The sequence below is a fragment of the Urocitellus parryii genome, chromosome 3, assembly GCF_045843805.1.
Source record: "Urocitellus parryii isolate mUroPar1 chromosome 3, mUroPar1.hap1, whole genome shotgun sequence".
Lineage (NCBI taxonomy): Eukaryota > Metazoa > Chordata > Mammalia > Rodentia > Sciuridae > Urocitellus > Urocitellus parryii.
The window spans coordinates 113,350,648-113,370,859 of NC_135533.1; the positions used below are offsets into that span (position 1 = coordinate 113,350,648).

The 20,212-nt window shown below is 60.4% G+C and overlaps 1 protein-coding gene across 1 annotated transcript in view; it reads left to right on the plus strand.

The window, feature by feature from the left end:
• Positions 1-1,043: 1,043 nt before the first annotated feature.
• The window catches only part of Mn1 (MN1 proto-oncogene, transcriptional regulator), a 39,983-nt gene continuing 20,814 nt past the window's right edge, over positions 1,044-20,212 (plus strand). The window contains exon 1 of the mRNA XM_026412201.2: positions 1,044-4,821. Within this exon, the coding sequence (XP_026267986.2) occupies positions 1,044-4,821 (3,778 nt within the window). The remainder of the gene's footprint in view (positions 4,822-20,212) is intronic.

Consider the following 20,212-nt stretch of genomic DNA (forward strand, 5'->3'; position numbering starts at 1 on the left):
GCCGGAACGCCTCGGCTCGCCGGCCCCGCGCGGCCCCCAACCCGCGTACGCCCCCCTTCCCCGGGTCCGAGGGGGACTCGCAGAGCACCTCGGCGCGGCGGCAGGGAACCGGAGCTTCGGAGCCACCCAACCCTTCGCCTCTGTACTCGCCCGAGCTTGCAGCGGGACGCGGAGACTCCCGCGAACTCAGACACCGAACGGCCGAGGGCAGAAGCAGCGGGCGGCGGACGTGGCCGAGCAGCGGCGCGCTGGGGCGCAGCGCACCCGCCGCCGGGCAGGGGAGCCGCGCCTTTCCCCCGACCCTCCGCTCCAATCCCGGCGCCTGCCGCCTCCCCAGCCCCGCTGCTTCCTCGGCTCGGGGGCCGGTACCGACGATGCCGAGCGGAGCCTCCAGACCTCCGACCCGCTGAAGAAGCAGCAGCCGTTCGCCCGGGGCCGGCGGGGACTGTGCGAGCGGATCGTGCTCGGCCGAGGCTCGGGCTGCCGGGCGCAGGGACTCCGGGGGGAGGGGGGAGGGCCTCTCGGTCGGTGCCCCCACGCCAGCCGCGGCTTTTAAGGGTCTCCCTCCCGGCCCCTAGCAGCTCCACGCGGACTCCGGGAGGCTGCGGGCGGCGTCCTGGGGCTCCCCCACCGACCCGATCGGACTTAAGAAGGTGATTGCTCGGCTTTCCCAACCCCCTTCCCGCCCCTTTTCCCCCACTTAACTTTTTGTCTACGTTCGCCCGCGGCCCGGTCCCCTCCCCACAAACCCACCCGCGGCTGTGCCAACCGCCTGGGGCATGGGCCCCCCCACGCGGCTCCTGGAGGCCCCGCGGCCTCGCAAGATGTGAGAGGCCCGCCCCGGGCAGATCCAGAGCTTCGGGAGAGGAGCGGAGAGCCCCCAGCCTCCCCACGCCTGGCGGGGTGGCGGTGCGCGCTGCGCCCCCGCGGTGCCGAGCGTCCCGTAGCGCCCAATCCTGGGCTGGAACGCGTAGCTGGCCGGAGGCGCGCCACGGAGAGCAAGCTGTCATGCCCTATTGATCCCCCCTTGCCCCCCGCCAAGTATGTTTGGGCTGGACCAATTCGAGCCCCAGATCAACAGCAGGAACGCTGGCCAGGGCGAGAGGAACTTTAACGAGACCGGACTGAGCATGAATGCCCACTTTAAGGCTCCTGCTTTTCACACGGGGGGGCCCCCTGGCCCCGTGGACCCTGCCATGAGCGCGCTGGGCGAGCCCCCGATCTTGGGCATGAACATGGAGCCATACGGTTTCCACGCGCGGGGCCACTCGGAGTTGCACGCAGGGGGGCTGCAGGCGCAGCCCGTGCACGGCTTCTTCGGCGGTCAGCAGCCTCACCATGGTCACCCGGGAGGCCACCACCCCCACCAGCATCACCCCCACTTCGGGGGCAACTTCGGCGGCCCAGACCCGGGGGCCTCGTGCCTGCACGGGGGTCGCCTGCTTGGCTACGGAGGCGCGGCCGGCGGCCTGGGCAGCCAGCCGCCCTTCGCAGAGGGCTATGAGCACATGGCGGAGAGCCAGGGGCCGGAGAGCTTCGGCCCGCAGCGCCCTGGAAACCTCCCGGACTTCCACAGTTCAGGTGCCTCGGGCCACGCCGTGCCTGCCCCCTGCCTGCCGCTGGACCAGAGCCCTAACCGGGCCGCATCTTTCCACGGCCTGCCCGCCTCCAGCGGCTCCGATTCCCACAGTCTGGAGCCCCGGAGGGTGACGAACCAAGGAACCGTCGACTCCCTGGAATACAATTACGCGGGCGAGGCGCCCTCGGGACATTTTGACATGTTTTCGCCCTCCGACTCCGAGGGGCAGCTGCCTCATTATGCAGCGGGTCGTCAGGTTCCCGGGGGCGCTTTCCCGGCTGCCTCGGCCATGCCCAGAGCCGCGGGCATGGTGGGCTTGTCCAAAATGCACGCCCAGCCACCGCAGCCGCCACCGCAGCAGCCACAGCAGCATGGCGTGTTCTTCGAGAGGTTTGGCGGGGCCCGGAAGATGCCTGTGGGTCTGGAGCCCGGGGTAGGCTCTAGGCACCCGTTAATGCAGCCTCCCCAGCAGGCCCCGCCACCCCCCCAGCAGCAGCCCCCGCAGCAACCGCAACAGCAGCAGCAGCCTCCGCCACCCGGGCTTCTGGTCCGACAAAATTCCTGCCCGCCTGCTCTCCCGCGGCCCCAGCAGGGCGAGGCTGGCACGCCCAGCGGAGGCCTGCAGGACGGGGGTCCCATGCTGCCCAGCCAGCACGCGCAGTTCGAGTATCCCATCCACCGGCTGGAGAACCGGAGCATGCACCCTTATTCCGAGCCTGTTTTCAACATGCAGCATCCCCCTCCGCAGCAGGCGCCCAACCAGCGGCTGCAGCATTTCGACGCGCCCCCCTACATGAACATGGCCAAGAGGCCGCGCTTCGACTTCCCGGGCAGCGCAGGAGTGGACCGCTGTGCTTCGTGGAATGGTAGCATGCACAACGGCGCTCTGGACAACCACCTCTCGCCCTCCGCCTACCCGGGCCTCCCCGGCGAGTTCACTCCTCCTGTGCCCGACAGCTTCCCCTCCGGGCCTCCCTTGCAGCACCCAGCCCCTCCGGACCACCAGTCCCTGCAGCAGCAGCAGCAGCAGCAACAGCAACAGCAGCAACAGCAGCAGCAGCAGCAGCAACAGCAACAGCAGCAGCAGCAGCAGCAGCAGCAGCAGCAACAGCGCCAAAATGCGGCCCTCATGATTAAACAGATGGCTTCGCGGAATCAGCAGCAGCGGCTGCGCCAACCTAGCCTGGCCCAGCTAGGCCACCCAGGGGACGTGGGCCAGGGTGGCCTAGTCCACGGCGGTCCGGTGGGTGGCTTGGCTCAGCCGAACTTTGAGCGCGAAGGCGGCAGCGCGGGTACGGGGCGCCTGGGCACCTTTGAGCAGCAGGCGCCGCACTTGGCACAGGAGAGCGCGTGGTTCCCAGGCCCACACCCGCCGCCAGGAGACCTGCTGCCCCGCAGGATGGGTGGTTCCGGCCTGCCCACTGACTGTGGTCCGCATGACCCCAGCCTGGCGCCTCCCCCTCCGCCCGGGGGCTCTGGCGTGTTGTTCCGGGGCCCTCTGCAGGAGCCGCTGAGGATGCCCGGGGAGGGCCACGTGCCGGCGCTGTCCTCGCCGGGCCTCCAGTTCGGGGGCAGCCTGGCTGGCCTGGGCCAGTTGCAGTCGCCTGGGGCCGGGGTGGGGCTGCCCAGCGCCCCTTCGGATCGCCGGCCCCCACCGCCGGACTTCGCTGCGCCAGCCCTGGGGGGCCAGCCGGGCTTTCCGTTTGGCCCAGGGAGCCGGCAGGCCACTCCGCACAGCGGTCCCGGCGTGAACTCACCCCCAAACGCAGGCGGGGGCGGCGGCAGCTCCGGCGGCGGCGGCGGCGGGGGCGCTTACCCGCAGCAGCCGGATTTCCAGCCCAGCCAGCGCACCTCGGCCAGCAAGCTGGGCGCGCTCTCTTTGGGCTCCTTCAATAAACCCAGCTCCAAGGACAACCTGTTTGGCCAAAGCTGCCTGGCTGCGCTCTCCACGGCTTGCCAGAACATGATCGCCAGCCTCGGGGCCCCCAACCTCAACGTGACCTTCAACAAGAAGAACCCACCCGAGGGCAAGAGGAAACTGAGCCAGAACGAGGCCGACGGCACTGCCGTGGCCGGCAACCCGGGCTCGGATTACTTCCCGGGGGGGACTGCTCCTGGGGCCCCAGGACCAGGAGGCCCATCAGGGACCAGCAGCAGCGGCTCCAAGGCCTCGGGGCCGCCAAACCCGCCCAGCCAGGGGGACGGCACCAGTCTCTCTCCCAACTACACCCTAGAATCAACGTCGGGGAACGATGGCAAGCCGGTCCCCGGGGGAGGTGGCCGGGGACGGGGTCGCAGAAAAAGGGACAGTGGTCACGTGAGTCCTGGGACCTTCTTCGACAAGTACTCAGCGGCTCCGGACAGCGGGGGCGCGCCTGGGGTGAGCCCAGGACAGCAGCAGGCTCCAGGCGCGGCCGTCGGGGGAAGCTCTGTGAGCGACACGCGCGGGGCGCCCACGCCCCACGAGAAGGCACTCACGTCGCCGTCGTGGGGGAAGGGGGCGGAGTTGCTTCTGGGGGACCAGCAGGACCTCATGGCGTCCCTGGACGGTGGGGCCAAATCGGATGGTAGTTCACCGCACGTGGGTGAGTTCGCCTCGGACGAGGTGAGCACCAGCTATGCCAACGAGGACGAGGTGTCGTCCAGTTCCGACAACCCCCCGGCCCTGGCCAAAGCCAGCAGGAGTCCCCTGGTGACCGGCTCGCCCAAACTCCCTACTCGAGGGGTGGGCGCCGGGGAACACGGACCCAAGGCGCCCCCGCCCCCACTCGGCCTGGGTATCATGTCTACCTCTTCCTCGACCCCCGACAGCTACGGCGGGGGCGGGGGCACTGGCCATCCGGGCACGCCGGGTCTGGAGCAGGTCCGGACCCCCACGAGCAGCAGCGGTGCGCCCCCACCCGACGAGATCCACCCCCTGGAGATCCTCCAGGCGCAGATCCAGCTACAGAGGCAGCAGTTCAGCATCTCCGAGGACCAGCCCCTGGGGCTTAAGGGTGGCAAGAAGGGCGAGTGTGCCGTCGGGGCCTCAGGTGGGCAGAATGGAGACAGCGAGCTGGGCAGCTGCTGCTCCGAGGCCGTCAAGAGCGCCATGAGCACCATCGACCTGGACTCACTGATGGCAGAGCACAGCGCCACCTGGTACATGCCGGCTGAAAAGACCCTGGTGGACGGCGCGGACGAGGATAAGACGCTGGCGCCCTGGGAGAAGGCCAAACCCCAGAACCCCAACAGCAAAGAAGGTATATGCGCACGCGCTCCCTCTCCTTTCCGGGTGACCCGCCCCATCCGCTGGGCAGGCCTTAGCCCCCGCCCCTCGGGTCCCTCAGGGCTTGGAGGGCGCAGGGCCCAACTCAGAGCTGGGTACCCCTCCTTCGGTTACATCAAGAGCCGAGGGGATGCCCACCACCAGGTGCTGCCAGGTAGATTCTGTCTCCGCAAGATGGTAAGAACTTAGATGTCACCCTCTGGGGAAATCTTGGCAGAGTCCCACGCACTAACCCTCTGTCCCCAGCCCCCCACTTCTAGCTGGGCCATCGGGCAGTGCACAGAGAAGCAGGCCACTTCTTTTTCACACCCAGACCCCCCTTCACCCTCCACATTCAGGCTGGTGTCCCTTCTTAGGAGTTGTGTGTGTCCCCTTTCCTGGCAGGACACCTGGAAAGTTCTGTCCGGGTCTCCCCACCTTTTCCTAGTTAGCCAGCCTGGGCTCTCAGGTGACGGCATCTCCACAGAAAAAGTTGCTAACCTTGGTGTCGGGCAGCCTCACGCAGAGACAAGGCCTCGCTGGACATCAGCTCCTAAATGAAGAGCTGTTTTGTCCTCTTCTTGACTATCAGAGTTTCACTAGAAAACAGCCCAAACCTGGAGACCTGGCTGGCTGCAGGAGGCAGGCCACCTCCCCAGGAGGCCTCTCCTTGACATGTGATGGCAGTGTCCTGGGGCTGGGGTGAGGTCTGCTTGGCAGAGACCAGACTCTTCCATTAGGAAATCATTTGTGGATGGGGATATGTATATATATTCCTAAGACACAAAGGACCCGCGTTTGTCAATATCTCGCTTGGCTTTGGTGACAGATGTCCAGTCCCACTTCTCCTTAGCATTCTAAGCACCCCTCTCACCAGGCCTGGAGGCCTTAAGGTGGGAGGGGCCGGGGCTGGTCCTTGGAGCCCTGTTCCCGCTAAAGTAGTAGCAGTTCTTTCAGCCTAAAGATGCCCGGGCCATAATAGGTCTCCATTTTATTTTAATGAGGCTTCATTAGAAAAATAGAGCTAGTAGTTTCTTAAAATTAGGTAACACCAGCCTCCTCCTCCTCCTCCTCCTCCTCCTTTTTTAAAAATTTTTTTACCTTTTTTCTTTGAAGCCCTATTTGAATTCCTGGGGTTTCACAGGGTAGAATATTTCCATGGTGTCAGGAGCTGGTGACTCAGTGCTGTCCTTTAAAACCAGGTGCCCTGATCTTTGGTCTGGCTTGGAGTTTTTTCCCTTCTCCTTCCTTAGCCCATGTCCCCATGTCTGGCCATCTCTTGCCCCTGGGTTTTGGGTGAGGGTCAGTTTGGAAAGGGGGGAGGGGACGGGAGTGGATCCCGGAGCCAGGGGGTCAGAACTGGGGATTTGGAGGCGCCCATGGCGGAGGACGACGTCCCCCCTAGGTTTTCCCGTTCCTGAATGAGGAGGCCCTGGCTGGCTTTTCTCTTTGTTCCCGGTCCCTGCCCAGCCTGGGACGCAGGGACGCGCGCTCTCATTTGAAGCCTGGTGTTTAGCATGCAGGGCAGACGCCTCGGCCGCCGGGCATGGGCATTCTGCAGGCTGCTCCCAGGCAGGGCCGTAAATTGGTTAGTTGGGGACCCTGGGCCCTTTTTTTTTTCTTCCCTTTTCCCCCTTTTTAAAATGGAGTTGGACACGGCATCCTGCTGGCCGCACCCCCTCCCCCTTTTCTCTTTTATTTTCTTGTACACAACATCTCGATCTGGCCCGATCGATAGCTGGTTAGCACAAATCTCAGCCCTGTCACTTCTACCTGGCCTGGCCTGGCCGTCCTCCCCTCGCTGCTCCCCCACCCTTCCGTAATTAGGAACATATTGGTCAAAATGGGTGAGAAAAGTTTAAAAAAAAACACACACCACAGTCACCCAATTTAGAGAATTAGTAAGGAAGACCAGTGGCCCTTGCCATCCCTAGTAGAGGGCCCTACCAGGTGGAGAAGTCTGTGGTGGCTTTAATGAGATTTTTTTATGTTCAGCGGCTCTCCCGCCCAGCCGCTGCCATCCCTTCCTTCACTGGGAAGGGGCCGAGAGGCAGCCTGGGAAGGAAGAAATGTCACTAGAGAATGTTTTGTTTTGTTTGCTTCATTATCACAGAGGAGAAAAAAATATTTGGGGGAACAGACGCTGGTCTCCTTAGGCTGGAGGGTCCCCTCTGGGCGCCCGAGGCCCTCCCCTGTGTCTGAGAAGACAGGGGGCTTCCTTGGGGACCCGCGGGTCTGGCCGCCTTCTAGGCCTGGCGGGGACACCCACTTGACCTCCTTTGTCTTCCCTGCAGTGTGGGAAGGTTTTCCTGGAGAAGGCAGGGGGCCGAGGCTCTTGGCGCTCCTGTGGCCTTGGAGCTGCTAGTGGAGGCTTTATAAGGTACCTGCCTCCCGGCTGCTCCCTTCCTGCTAGTAAATAAGGATGATTAAACTTTTCATTAGGATCGCACCCTCCAGTCCCATCTGCACGCGGCGTATAAATAGGTGCGTTGAGCTTTCCACAGGCCCCCGAGTCCCTAGACTGAAAATCAGAGTGAAGTGTGCCACTTGGAAACAGAGTCAGGGGAAAAAAAAATTAAAGCCAAAAACCATTCTGCCTTTCCTTAATCCACGTGCCCCGGGTCCCCTTAGCCAGTGTCTCTGTGTCTACCTTGTCCGGGTTCCAGGCCAGCAAGCCCTCTGCTCGCCCTCCCACCCCCTTGGAAGCAGAGCCCGTTTTTGTAATGATATTTTATTTTGTCACACCGTAAAACACGCCAGTACTAATGTGATTAAATATTAACACCGTTTCTGAAATTCCCCGCTCCGATGACAAAATACTAGTCGGTATTTAACAAAATGATCCGTGCTCGGATTGGAGGAACGAATCGTTGTTCAGAACTGTCCAGGACGTGTAGCCACAGGGACGTGCCCGGAGTGTCTTATGGGCTTGGGATGTCCTTCGCAGGGGAAGAAACTTGATTGGCAAGTTGTAGGTCTGGAAGCGCCTGGGCCAGAATCGCATGTGATTTCACGATTTCCTAAGCCAGGAGAGCAGGCCTCTGGGAACCCGCCTCCCCTGACTTCCTCCCGACCCACCCGACAACTTTTATATCATGAGACTCTGCATGGGATCCTGAGGTGGCACAGAGTTGGGGTGGGGGAAGGGTGAGATGATCCTGGGGGGGAACTAGCCTGAGTTTGGACCCGTTCAACAGGGGGGATGTGAGCTGCAGAATACTTTGCAGGACCCACCACCTGTCTTGCTGAGGAGGGGTTGTGTGGGGGGGGCTCTGGAGGAAATTCCAGAAGAGAGAAAGAAAAATCAGGGTAGAACAGAGATCGTGGATGTGAAGTTGGAAAAAATGATGCTTTTCAAAACTCTGAGCTCAACGTCTGCACTCACTCCTGCCAGACCCCCTTTCAGTGGGGAGTCCTCCGCCTTCAGACCCAGGGCGGCCTGGAGGGGTCCTTCCCACACACTGACACCGGAGTGATGTCAGGGTCTGCTCTCCGTCCCTGATCTGGCCCTTTTTGGAAGTCCGATGTTTTTCCAGGGATGTGGGAGAAAATTTTTGGAATGTCATGCTTCTCTCCCAGCGTTCCACAAGGAACAGAGTCAGGCAGGCCTGAGAAAGACGAGGCGGGCGGGAATTTCTTCCGACGTGGGGCAGGGAGGGTAGAGGTCCCAGCCTCCCAGCCCAGAGCTGTTTTCCCGAGTCCTTCCCCCCCACACCCTCCCCACACCAGGCAGAGAATTTTTAAGGCTCACATTCTCAAACTTGCTTGGGAGGAGCCAGGGACACCAGAGTCCCCGCTTCCCGGGAGATCACCCAGCGCGCATGCCTTCCCGTGACTTTTGTGCCTCTGGAAGATGTAACCCAAAACTTCGCAGGTGTTAATCAGGGCTGATGGAAACAGATAGGGGCTCCCTTTGTGCAGCTGACTTGGGGAGCCGCTCCCTGGCTCGCCTCGGCCATCCCACTCCTGTTCCTTGGTGCTTATTCAATATTTCATGGCTGACATAAACCTGTCTTCTTGATCCGCCTCCCGACATAAAACCCCAACCCAGAATACATCTGCGATTCTGTATTTCTACTAAATATTAATAAAGGACAACGATGTTTTAAGGGGCTGAAGCTTAGCGGGGTCGAACTTCTCGTGGTTTCTGCTACTGAAATTGTCTGCCTGTTTGGATTCTCAGTGTCCACCACCTTCTCCTGGGCCCTACGTGCCTGGACCTTCTCCTCCCTCTGCCGACAGACAACTTTTCGTAGATGGCCAGGCTTTCTCGGGATAGCTTCCTCTCCTATAAATTTCATTTCGATTTCTTGGGAGGGCCCCTCCAGACCGGAAGCAGGAGACTGTTGGAATGTTCTCCTGTTTTATTGAGGGATCTAGGAAAGACGCGTGGGTTGGTTCATCTAATTTCGCTCTCTAGCAATGAAATTCTATGATTCCTGATATGATTTTGTTTGCCCGACAGAGGTACTTAAATTTCCACAAAGAGTCTTAATAGGTCCTGAAAATAGGGTTCCTCTCGCCAAGAAGTTACTCGATACCCTCCGCTGATAGAAAATAGACATCTTTAATAAACAGCCCGGGAGGGCCAGGGGAAACTGGAGGAGCCCGCTCTCCCCCCCGTGGCAGGGCCGAGTCGCTGGGATTTCACGGGATCTCCTAAACTCGCTCTGTGCCGCAAAATTGAGCAAACCACTGGTGGCCCCTTTCTCTCCACTTGAGTGACAATGACGTTGGATTGTGTTCCTTGCTCAGGGGAGCGATCTGCGTTACCGAAAGTGTTTAGGAGCTAAATGCTCTCAGTCAGGAGTACTGTATTTACCTCTGTTTGGTTAATTTTAGAGATTAAAAGGCTGAAGCTTTATATAATAGGATCAAGTGTCTGGGAACATGTGAGGACAGGCAGGCCTTCCCGGCACATGGCACCGGGAAAACTCCAAATCCCGCCCCGGCCAGGGGTCCTCCATTGATTGGGGTACTCCCCCGTCATGGGTCTGGACCCCCACCCCCACACCCCGTCTCTGTTCCACCCGGGTTTGGGGTCTGCAGGGGCCTAGGAGCCCGGCTTCCTCATCTGGGCCCCTGTCAGGGGTTGGCCTTGCTGGGGATCGTGTTTGTGTTAGGACGGTGTCTATTTTTAGGTGCGTCCCGGGTGGACAGATTTGAGCGTGGGATTTGGTGGCTCGTGGTGGAGATGTTGACTGTCTACGCGGGTGTGACGAGAGGAGGGACATTCCGAGGACACTTGGCAAGCTTCCCCGCCTTCTCGCGCACACGAGAGCCAAGCAAAGTGGTCTGGGGGGGCTGGCTTGAGAGAGTGTGGCCCAGGAGGGTGACAGGTCAGGGGTCAGCAGGGAAGAACAGGGCCCTGAGCAGTTTAGCAGGTGAAGGAGCCCCCCACCCCGCCCCCTGGTCCCACCCCAGCACCCCACGCGGGCCGGCCGAGTGTATTTCCATCAGATCTGAAGTCACTCTTCAACTTCACCCTTAATCTGCTTTCCCAAAGGTGACGGGGAAGCCAGCTAGCCCTCCAGTCTCAATGGCCTTAGCTGACAGTTTCTGATTCTGCAAAAGACTGAATGAGCGCAAGTCCTAAAAATAGAGGGAGGATTTTGAAGATCCTAATTACAAAATCTGGGCCTCCCGAGCCCGGGGCGACTTTGATCTGGGGTATTTTGGGTTTTGTGCCCGAGCGTGCGTGGGGCTGGTGGCTGGGATCCGCCAGGCTCGTTTCCCCGCCAGGGCAGGAATCTCTGGGAACCGGTGGTCCCCGCCCCCAGCCTCCCCCCAGTTGTGGGAAGCCGCTTCTCACTTATGGAAATGCCTCTCTTGTATTGTGATCTTTTGGTACCAACGACAACGCTGGGCTTTGGAATTAGTCATGGCCCTGCCTGCGGGGACCCTCCGTGTCCTGATGCACAGAAGCCCAGCCTGCATTCCCTAGCTCCGTGCCACTCAGGGTCCCCGAGAAGCCGCACATGGGATTTGAAGGAGAAGCTGGTTCTGGGCTCCTGGCCCATGTCCTGGCCCAGTGTGAAGGTGGCCCAGTCGTTTTCATTTCCTCCATCTGCAGAGAACATGCAGCTGAGATGCGACCTCACTGGGGGCCTGTGGCTCCAGAGGCTGTGGGAGAGCTGAGAGTTAGTGAGCAAACCCCAAACTTATTTTGTGTCCAGGATTGAAAGCAAACTTAAGTTTTTTTTGATTTTTTTTTTTTTGGTGTGGGGGTTACCAGAGGTCGAACTCAGGGGCACTCAGCCACTGAGCCCCGTCCCCGCCCTATTTTGTATTTTATTTAGAGACAGGGCCTCACTGAGTTGCTCAGGGCCTCGCTGTGGCTGAGGCTGGCTTTGAACTCGCCATCCTCCTGCCTCAGCCTCCTGAGCCGCTGGGATGACAGACGTGCACCCCTGCGCCCATGTAAGCTTAAGTTTGATCTCCCTGGGTGTGTGTGGAGGGTTTTTGAAGGACATGGGTGTGATGGTCAGGGCCTGCTTTGTTTCCTGTCCTGAATTTTAATCAGCGGCCTCAGGAAGTGGAGTCGGCTTCCAGAACACTGCCCAGGAGGGGACCCGGCCACAGTTTCCCCAGGTCTTACAGGGCGCATTCCCAGGGGTTCCCACTCTGGGCCTCACAAGGCTATCTTGGAGCCACACGGTGGTGGGTACCTGGTGAGTGACACTCTGGCACCGCAGCACCCCAAGTTCCCGCTCTCCCTCTTGGCTGAGAAGGCTGTGAGTCCGCATAATCACCGCTTCCTCGCAAAGCCGATCAGAGAGCGGACTTTATGGCAGCCGCGTGCGAGGCCGTCCACGATTTATACATCATCGGGGGACCCGGACGCCCTTTAAACCTGAGGCAATTGAATTTAACAGTTCGGAGTTTCTTAGCACATTCCTGCCGGCTCTCTCTGGAGGTCCCAGAAGGGGCATCTTACATGCAATGAATTGGTCCAAAAGAAGGAAGGGGGAGAAAACCAAAACCACCCATAAATGTCTCCATACAGCCTCCCGTCGCAGGAAGCAGGTTTGACGTTCTGGTCTTACAAGCTCCGGCGCCCAGCGCACTCCTGTGACCCCGCTTTCCCTAGAGTTGGTGGGATCAGCCGTGTGAATCGAAGCCTCTGTCTTCTTTCCCATCTCTGACTGCTCTGTGGAAGGTTCTGGAACTCTCTCAAAATGCCTGCTCCTGGGGTTCTGGTCCCTCTGTTGCCTGGGTTTCCCAGGGTGCGGTCTGGGCTTGCTGGCCTTTGGTTTGGGTGACTCAGGTGTAGCAGAAAAAGTGTTTGAGGAAATGGTCCCCTTGGGTGAAGGGGTGCTGAGGACTTGGCACCCCGAGGGTCTTTGTCCAGCTGGGTGTTTCAGAGACATCGGGGGGAGAATCATGGCCTGTTTTCTCTTCCACGTCTCAAAAACCTGCCACAGTCCTCAGACACCCGACGCCACGGCTGCCTTCATTGGACACTAACTTGGTAGCTTTCTTAAATTTAAGAAATTTCCTGCTTCCTGTTCCAGGGGCCTGTCCTGTGACCACCAAGTGGCCCTCAGATGCGTTCGATCGTGAAGATTTAAAATCACTTTTTCCTTCTCCCTGTGAGACAACTCTTTAAAAAGAGCCTTTGAACGCTGTGTTTTCATTTGTCCAGCACAAGTGGTTCCCAACTTGAAGGTCAAATGACACCATCTGGGGCCTTTCTGACTTCCCTGGCTTGGGGTGGTGTGACCGGGAAGTGGGTCTGTCCCGCGTTGAGGGCCGTGTGCCTGTCTGGCTTTCCTGGTTGGATTTGGGAGCCCCTGGAACGTGAGGTGACAGCTAATGAGTGAACTTCACACTCACACTCTCTCTCTCTCTCTCTCTCTCTCTCTCTCTCTCTCACACACACACACACACACACACACACACACACACACAGCTTAGCTCATCCAGGCAGCAGGGCCGGGTGAGATGTCACAAAAAGATATGACCCTTTTCAGTTACTGGGAGACCCTGTTTGCAGACGCCCCCGGGGCCTGGAACCCAAGCATTGTGCGTGATTGGCACCGACCACCAGGGCTGCAGCCCCTCTTCAGGACCGTCCTAGGATCGGAGGCGGTGGGGGCTCTGCACAGAGCAGCCTGCTTTGAAATTCCCAGAGGACCAGGGCCGGCTGAGGAGTCACCGTCCTGTCCTCCTTCCGGGGGTTTCAAACAACCTTGAAAATGGTGTGGCCCCCAGCCCCCTGCACCCCCTCTCCCTTCCAGGAGGCAGAAGGCAGGGAGAGAGAAGCACCCCTGCCCCCAGCTAGGGAGACGGGGTGGAGGTTGGGTGCCGCTGATTTTCTTAGGTGCTGGGACGAATGGACCTGGGAGCAGTAGGTCCACCAGGGTCAGAGGTTCTTTCAACCCTGAGGTTTAGAAATGGAAAATCATGTCTCACCGTAGACACCGCCAACACCTCTGGTCAAGTCGTGGCGGCAGCCTCATCGCTCAGGGCTGAAACTTTTTGTCTGGGTTTACTCCCCTGGAGCTGGGGACTCCCAAAGGACCACATTCCTGGGGGGAAATAAATAGGACCAGATCGCACTGCCCGGGGGTCCCCTCAGCAATCCCGGCCTGTTTCTGTTGAGCTAGCGGCCGAGGCAGGCGATCAGGGTGATGAAGGGACCCCATGGGTCCCCCCAGAAATGTGGCCCACTCCTGCAGAGGCGTGGCCCCTCTGGCCTGCTGCAGACGCACGTCGAGTGTTGAAGATGTGCCCAGATCTTTCCATCAAAGAGGGGGTGGGAAAAGGAGTGACCTTTCCCCTGGTGACCTGCAAGGTGACCGCTGGAGCCTCTCAGCTCCTAACCCTTCAGGGACAGTCACAGGCACTGCAGGCAGGTCCCACCTCTTGGAACGGAAACGTGCCCCAGCTGGACTCCTACTGAATACATACATACATATATATATATATATATATATTTTTCTTTTTCTGAATGGCAGGTAAAAAGGGAACCCAAGTCAGACAAATTCAGCACGAGGAAGGTTTCCCTGACTCAGATCAGTCGCCCCCAGGAATCCGAACCCCAGGGCCTCAGGCTTTAGTAGCGACACCATGGGCTGGAAACAAATGGACCCCTTCCGTCCCCCACTCTGCAACTCTGGGTGGCTGCTTAGTGTTGGGAGGGAGGCCAGGGATCAAAATCAGGCTTTTTAAAAATGGAAGCAATTTCACGATCCCTCCGCCGTGACTATTTCCAGATTCCTGGGGCGTCCAGCTCGGGGTGCCCGCGGATGTAGCCGCGCACGCGCACACGCACCGCCCCACGCAGCCCGGAGAAGCCCCGAAAGAGATGCAGACCCCCCCCTCCGCCCAGCGTCTGCTCCTGTGAAGTTTGGGCCCCGTCGGGGTGGGGTGGAAGCTGCTTGATCTCAGTGGGGTCAGTTTTTGCTGCATTTGTAATCCGGTTAGGGCCTGTTGAATGTGCTGGTACCTTTGACGACGGTGAATCGGTTTATCCTGTGCTCAGGGATTAGGTGTGTGCGCGTGCGCGCGTGGGCCTTCGTGGGGACCCGTCCCGGGAGAAAGGTCCCCCAGGCGCGGTTCCCACCGTCTCCCCAGGAAGAGGGGGCCAGGGCCGCCTTGGGCCACCTCTGGTCGCTGGGGAGGGCTTAGCCCGGCTGCTGAGCGGACCCAGCCTCCCCGATCCCTGGGGGCAGCCGGAGCACGGGGCTCCCTTCTGGTGGCTTGGTCCTTGGAGTGTCCCAGCATCAGTTCCCAAGGCGCTGGGAGCCGAGCGCCTGTGGGCACCGGGGGTGTCCTTGTGAGCCCCTTCCACCCCGCCGCTTTGACAAATGCTCGTGGGGGACCTGTGTCGCGCCACTCTTAAGCACGGCTGGTGTGACTGGCACAGGAGGGAGGAGAAGTGCTCGGGTCTCGGGAGCTGGGGCGGGGGTGCGCCGGGAAAGGACCAGGGGCAGCCCGGCTTTGGCCTGGGCTGTCACCGGCCTCCAGAGGGGAGCTGGGTCACTTGGACGCGTGACCCTGCAGCCGGGCTCTCTGGCTGCCCCCTCTTCTTCCACGGGCTCGGCACGGCCCTGTCACAGCCTGTCTGCCTCCGGGGGATGACTCAAAATTCTGCTTTGTGGAGTCGCCCCCACACCAGAGCAACCCAGGCCTGGTGGCCAGCAAGGGTCCCCGAGCCCCACACCGTGGTCTCCGCTCCCTGTGCCTCGCTGGCCTCGGCCGCCTCCTTGCAGAGGGAGCCCCGGGGCCGGGTGCCCTGGCCCTGAGCCAGCGGCCACCAACTGGACTCCGAGGACACGGGCGTTTGCAGAGATGAGGGGACAGTGTCCTTTTTATGTGGCTCCTTGAGGTCTAATGGGCGTCGGTGTCGGCCTTGCATTTGGAGAGGGTCTGATCCAGCCTTCACCCCAGAGCCCCTCCCGGCAAGCACAGCACCCCAGCTGGACACTAAATCTTCCAGAAGCTTCTCTGGGGACACGGAGGCGCGGTGGGAGGGACGGGCGGCGGGGCACACCTGTTACCTGGATCAGCAGTGCCGGTGACATTTCTGGGCTCCTGGTTTTCAAGGGAGAATTTATGGGCCAGACGCGCCGGAAGCCAGAAGCCAGAAGCCAGAGGCGTTTCTGCTGCTGGCAGCGACACCCCAGGAGCCCGACGCCCAGCACCGTCCCAGCCCCTGCCTCCCTTAATGAATTAATTTAGCTCCCGACAGTTGGTATTAAGTAGTTATTTTGGGAATCCAAGGGAGAGAGAGCTGAAAGGCTTTTTTATAAAACATTTTTTTTGGAAAAAAAAAAGTAGTGCATTTTGAAGTTTGAGATGACTTGGAGCCTGGGGGGGGGGGGCAGCGTGGCCAGGCGCCTGCCCTGTCCCCACCTGTGACTTGACTTCTCCTTGCAGAGTCCTCCTCCTCCTCCTCTTCCTCCTCCTCCTCCTCCTCCCTTTTTGTTCTCTTCTGTGGGTAAGAATGGCGGGGCTCAGCACGGGGGTCTGCACAGCCCGTGAGAACCTGGAGATCACTCTCACTTTTCGGAGGGAGAGGAACTCGGTGTAATGGGAACATAGCCTTCCTGTTCTCCTGGTGTGTTGCTTTCAAGTTTAAAAATACTTTGTTTTCATGATCCCGAGTTTATCCCTTGCCTGTTTTTTTTTTTTTTTTTTTTTTTTTGGTACCAGGGATTGAACTCAGGGCCACTCGACCCCTGAGCCCCATCCCAGCCCTATTTTGTATTTTATTTAGAGACTCGGTCTAGTGAGTTGCTGAGGGCCTCACCATTGCTGAGGCTGGCTTTGAACTCGCCATCCTCCTGCCTCAGCCTCCCCAGCCTCTGGGATGGCAGGTGTGCGCCACTGCACTGGGCTGAAACATTTCCTTTGAACTTGAAAGGTCTTTTCCTCGGGCTGGAGATGTGGCTCAGCGGTAGCGCGCTCGCCTGGCATGCGTGCGGCCCGGGTTCGATCCTCAGCACCGCATACCAACAAAGATGTTGTGTCCACCGAGAACTAAAAAATAAATATTAAAAAATTCTCTCTCTCTCTCTCTCTCTCCCCTCTCTCACTCTCTCTTAAAAAAAAAAAAAAAAAAAAGGTCTTTTCCTTCCTTGTCGGCAAGCCCCCCTCCCCGCCCCAGCAATATTTATCTCTTCCTTAAAAAAGGACCGTGGTCCCTGTGGCCGAGGTGCCCTTGGACTCCCAGGGCCCACGTGGGAGACGTGTCCAGGGTGTGCTGGGCCCTGGCTGGCTGTCCTGTGCACATGGCAGCGGGGCCTGTTACAGAGTCAAAGAAGATTGTAAATGGCTTATGCAGAAAAACCATTTAGATAAAAAAGCAATTTTCCCTTCTGCATAAAAGTGCTAAGAATTAATAGCACATTCTTTCTAAATGGGTATTTTTATATTATATTTTCCCCCTAATGAAATTCTTTTCCCAAACAGAAATATGTTTCATTTTAAACTTTAGAGTCCAATTGATCTGTTGTGGAGCCGGCAGGAGCCGGGGTCCGGGGTGGCTGAGGCCCTTCCCTCCGGGCCCTGAGTCTGGAGGTCAGGATGGTCTGGAGGCCACGGGAGGTCCTGCCTTGGCCATCCTTGGAGACGGGTCTTCCCACAGCGGGGTTTGCCCCTGCTCCATCCCGTGGTGGGCTGGGGCTGTTTCTAACAGGCAGACAGACAGACAGACTGGCCCTGGAACCTGAGCTGTCTGTGTGGCCTGGAGGAGGCTCCCTCTGTCCTGGGGTGTTCCCATGATCCTCTGGGTGTGAGGCCTCCCACCCCCAGCCCGGGCGCCCCTTCCTGCTCCCCTTTACAGGGCAGCTGGGTCCCTCAAGGTCCCACCGAGGGGCAGCTCCGCGGGCGCCCCGCCACCAGGGCCGGCCTCCGTGGTGGTGTGGGGAGGAGTGGAGATTCAGAACTTCTCAGAAGGCGGGCTCCACGCAGCCTGGCCAGAGCCTGCCGCTGAGTGTCCTGGAACACTCTGGGAGCTCGCTGGGCCGCTGTCTGCTGGCCAAGGTCCCCTGCCCGGGTGTGTGGACGTGGAGTCGTTGGGAAGCTTAGGTGTCTGGCTGCAGTGGATGAGCACCCCCAAACGCCTGCTGGCGGTTTTCACAGTCAAAATGACACTCGGGTGAATGTTTAGGCAACATTCCTAACACTGGAAAGATTCTTCTTCCATCTCTGTGCCCTTCCGCACAAGATTTTCTAGCAGAGAAAACCAAGGCCCAGAGAGGGCAGGCGACTCCACGAAAACCACACAGCAGAGCTGTAAACTGAGGACTGGACTGTAGGGCTCTGGGCTTTGACCTTCTCTTCCTGCTTCTTGACCCCGCTCCCTGGGAAGGTAGGAGCTGATTTCTCCTGGCTCAGCTTTGTGCAGACCAACGCCACAGCTCTTGGAACCCGGCATTTCCCTGCCTTTTTGGAAGGGGCCATGACACACAGCGGCGAGTGGCAGCAGTACTTGCTCCCCCTCGTTGTGCGGATGACTCTTGACCTTGGGGAAACCTTGACGGCACCACGTCCCACCAGAGGAGTGCTCCGGGTCTCAGGTCTGCTCTTGCCAGCAAGCTGCTCAGCTTGGGTTCCTGGTGGGGCGAGGGAGAGGCTCTGGCCTCCTAGAGGTTCTGTGAGATGGTGGCCAGCATTCTAGTGTGTGATGAAAAGCACAGGTTCTGGAGCCAGCAACTCCCCTTACCAGCTGTGTGACCTTGAGCTGGTCACTTCGCCTCTCTGAGCCTCGTTTTGTTTTCCCTGCAAAACGGTTACAGTCCCTATGACTTCTCCAAGAGTAGCTTCTGGCGTCCTCTGGGTGGAGACCTGGGTCAGTCCCACCGCCCTCCCCTCAACACAGAGCCACCCAGACCTGGACAGCCGTGGTGCCAGCGTCCAGAAGCCCCCCGGCTGGAGAGTGATCGGGGCGTTAGACGGGAAACAGTCTTCAAGACCTGGTCGCCACGTCTGATAGAAAGTCCAGAGTCAGTCCCCAAACACACAGGAAGCGCCCGCCACGGGGTGGAGACCCAGGCCCTGCCTTCAAGGGAGGGGACAGACAGCAGCTGAGGTCGATGTCACCTGCTGGGCAGGGCCAGGCAGAGCATGAGAAGGGGGTCTCTGGACAGGGCCACCGGGTCTCCGTGGGGTGGTGATGTGGGGCAGAGGGGTTCTGGTCACGCCGCACAGCCCGCTCTCTGGGGGACAGTAGTGTCCACCTGAAGTGAGTGCTGGTCCCCAGCGGCAGACCCTCCCATCAGGCCCCTTCCAGGCTTCTGCAGTGACGTCAGCCCCCCACCCCATCCCTGGGTCCCCGGATCTCTACCCTGGAGCCCGCTGTGTCGAGCTGGGCGGGAAGGGTGTGAGCTGAGGGAACAGCACGTGAGGGGGGCCCTGAGGCAGGACTGAGCTGGCGTGTTCCAGGAATGAACATGGGGTGCTGGGTGGGAGGAGAGAGTCCTGGTAGGCAGCACCCGACTGCTCAGGGCTTGTAGGCACCATCCGATGAGCAGCTTAGCTTTGATCCAGAGTGAGAAAGGAGCCAGGAAGCGGGGATCCGTGGCACCTAGTAGATGTGAAGTTAACAGTGGCTCAGCCACGTCCAAGAGAGTCTTCCCTCCCCCGACTCAGCTCCTCTCGGGGAGGCAGAGCTTTCCTGATAGCTTGGGGCACAGGTTAGGGAAGGGGACGTCCCTGCCAGCCCTCACGATGAGGTGCTCGGGGCCTCCAGATCGGGCCTCAGCCTGCCACAGATGGTGAGGCCCGTCCTGCTTCTCCCTGAGCTGCGCAGGCTGCCATCTGTGGCCTCATCCAGGGGACTCGGCGTCCTTCCTTCCCCAGGCTTGGCTTTGCAGGCCTGGCAGGAGTCACCCCCACGGGAACACGTAGGCCCGGCTGGGACCAGCCCCCAGGGGCCTGCAGGTGGGACTCGGGCCACCCTGACCTGACACCCACCCTCTGGATGCTTTCTTTGCTCTTCCTTCCTGGCCGCCTGAGTGGCAAAGAGGTTCTAGCAGGCTGTGGTTAGTGACCGTCAAACTGAGGCCCAGAGACGCAGAGTGTCCTCAGGCCACGCAGTGGGGGTGGCAGAGTGCGGTCCCACCACCAGGCCTGTCTGGTCCTGGGCTGGGGCACCATGGCCCGAGGCGGGAGCCGCGGGCAGTCTCTGGGCCTCCCTCCCAGCAGTGGCCAGGCCGGGCCCCAAGCTGGTCAAGCATCTGCCATGAGCTTGTCCCAGGTGAAGGCAGCTGTCAGAACCCCAGGCCTGGGGACGACGTGGTGGGGCCACCTCCCTGGGCCTGGGTCTGCTCGTCCGGCGTCTTGAAGGGGCCCAGGGGTCAGGGAGTGGGGGCCGCTGCCCATGTTGGCTGTGAGCCCAGGTGGGCCTCCTGCCCGGGCCCAGGGAGCTCGGCCACCCTGACGCCCTGCCCTCTCTGCCCCGAGACCTGGAGGGGTGTGGGGCTGGCCAGGCCCGGGGACCCCCACCCCGCCTTCTGAGGGTCGAGCTCGCTGAGACGCTGTGGCCTGGGACAGCCACTGCCCCACTGGAGGGGCGGGCTGCAGATGTCAGAGCCTGTCCTGGGGGACCTGGGGGACCGCCCGCATCCGTCACCTGACTCCTGGCCATTGCGGTTGGCTCTGCGTCCTGGATCTTGGGGACCGGGACAGCAGGGCTGCAGCCTCCTGCTGCTGACCCCCTGGCCACCCCGGCCTCGGCCCCCAGCTGTGATTCTGGGCAGGGGGAGGATTAAGGGGATAATGAAGAGCGCGGCCAGCACCTGGCACGTCCGGAATGCCCGCCGGCCTGGGCATGAACCGCCGCTCTCCAGCTCCTGGGCAGGGGGACGGGGACCTCCCGGGGGAGGGGTGGCTGTGGGAAGGTGGGGGGCGGCGTCCCTGCCAGTAGCGGGAGTCCT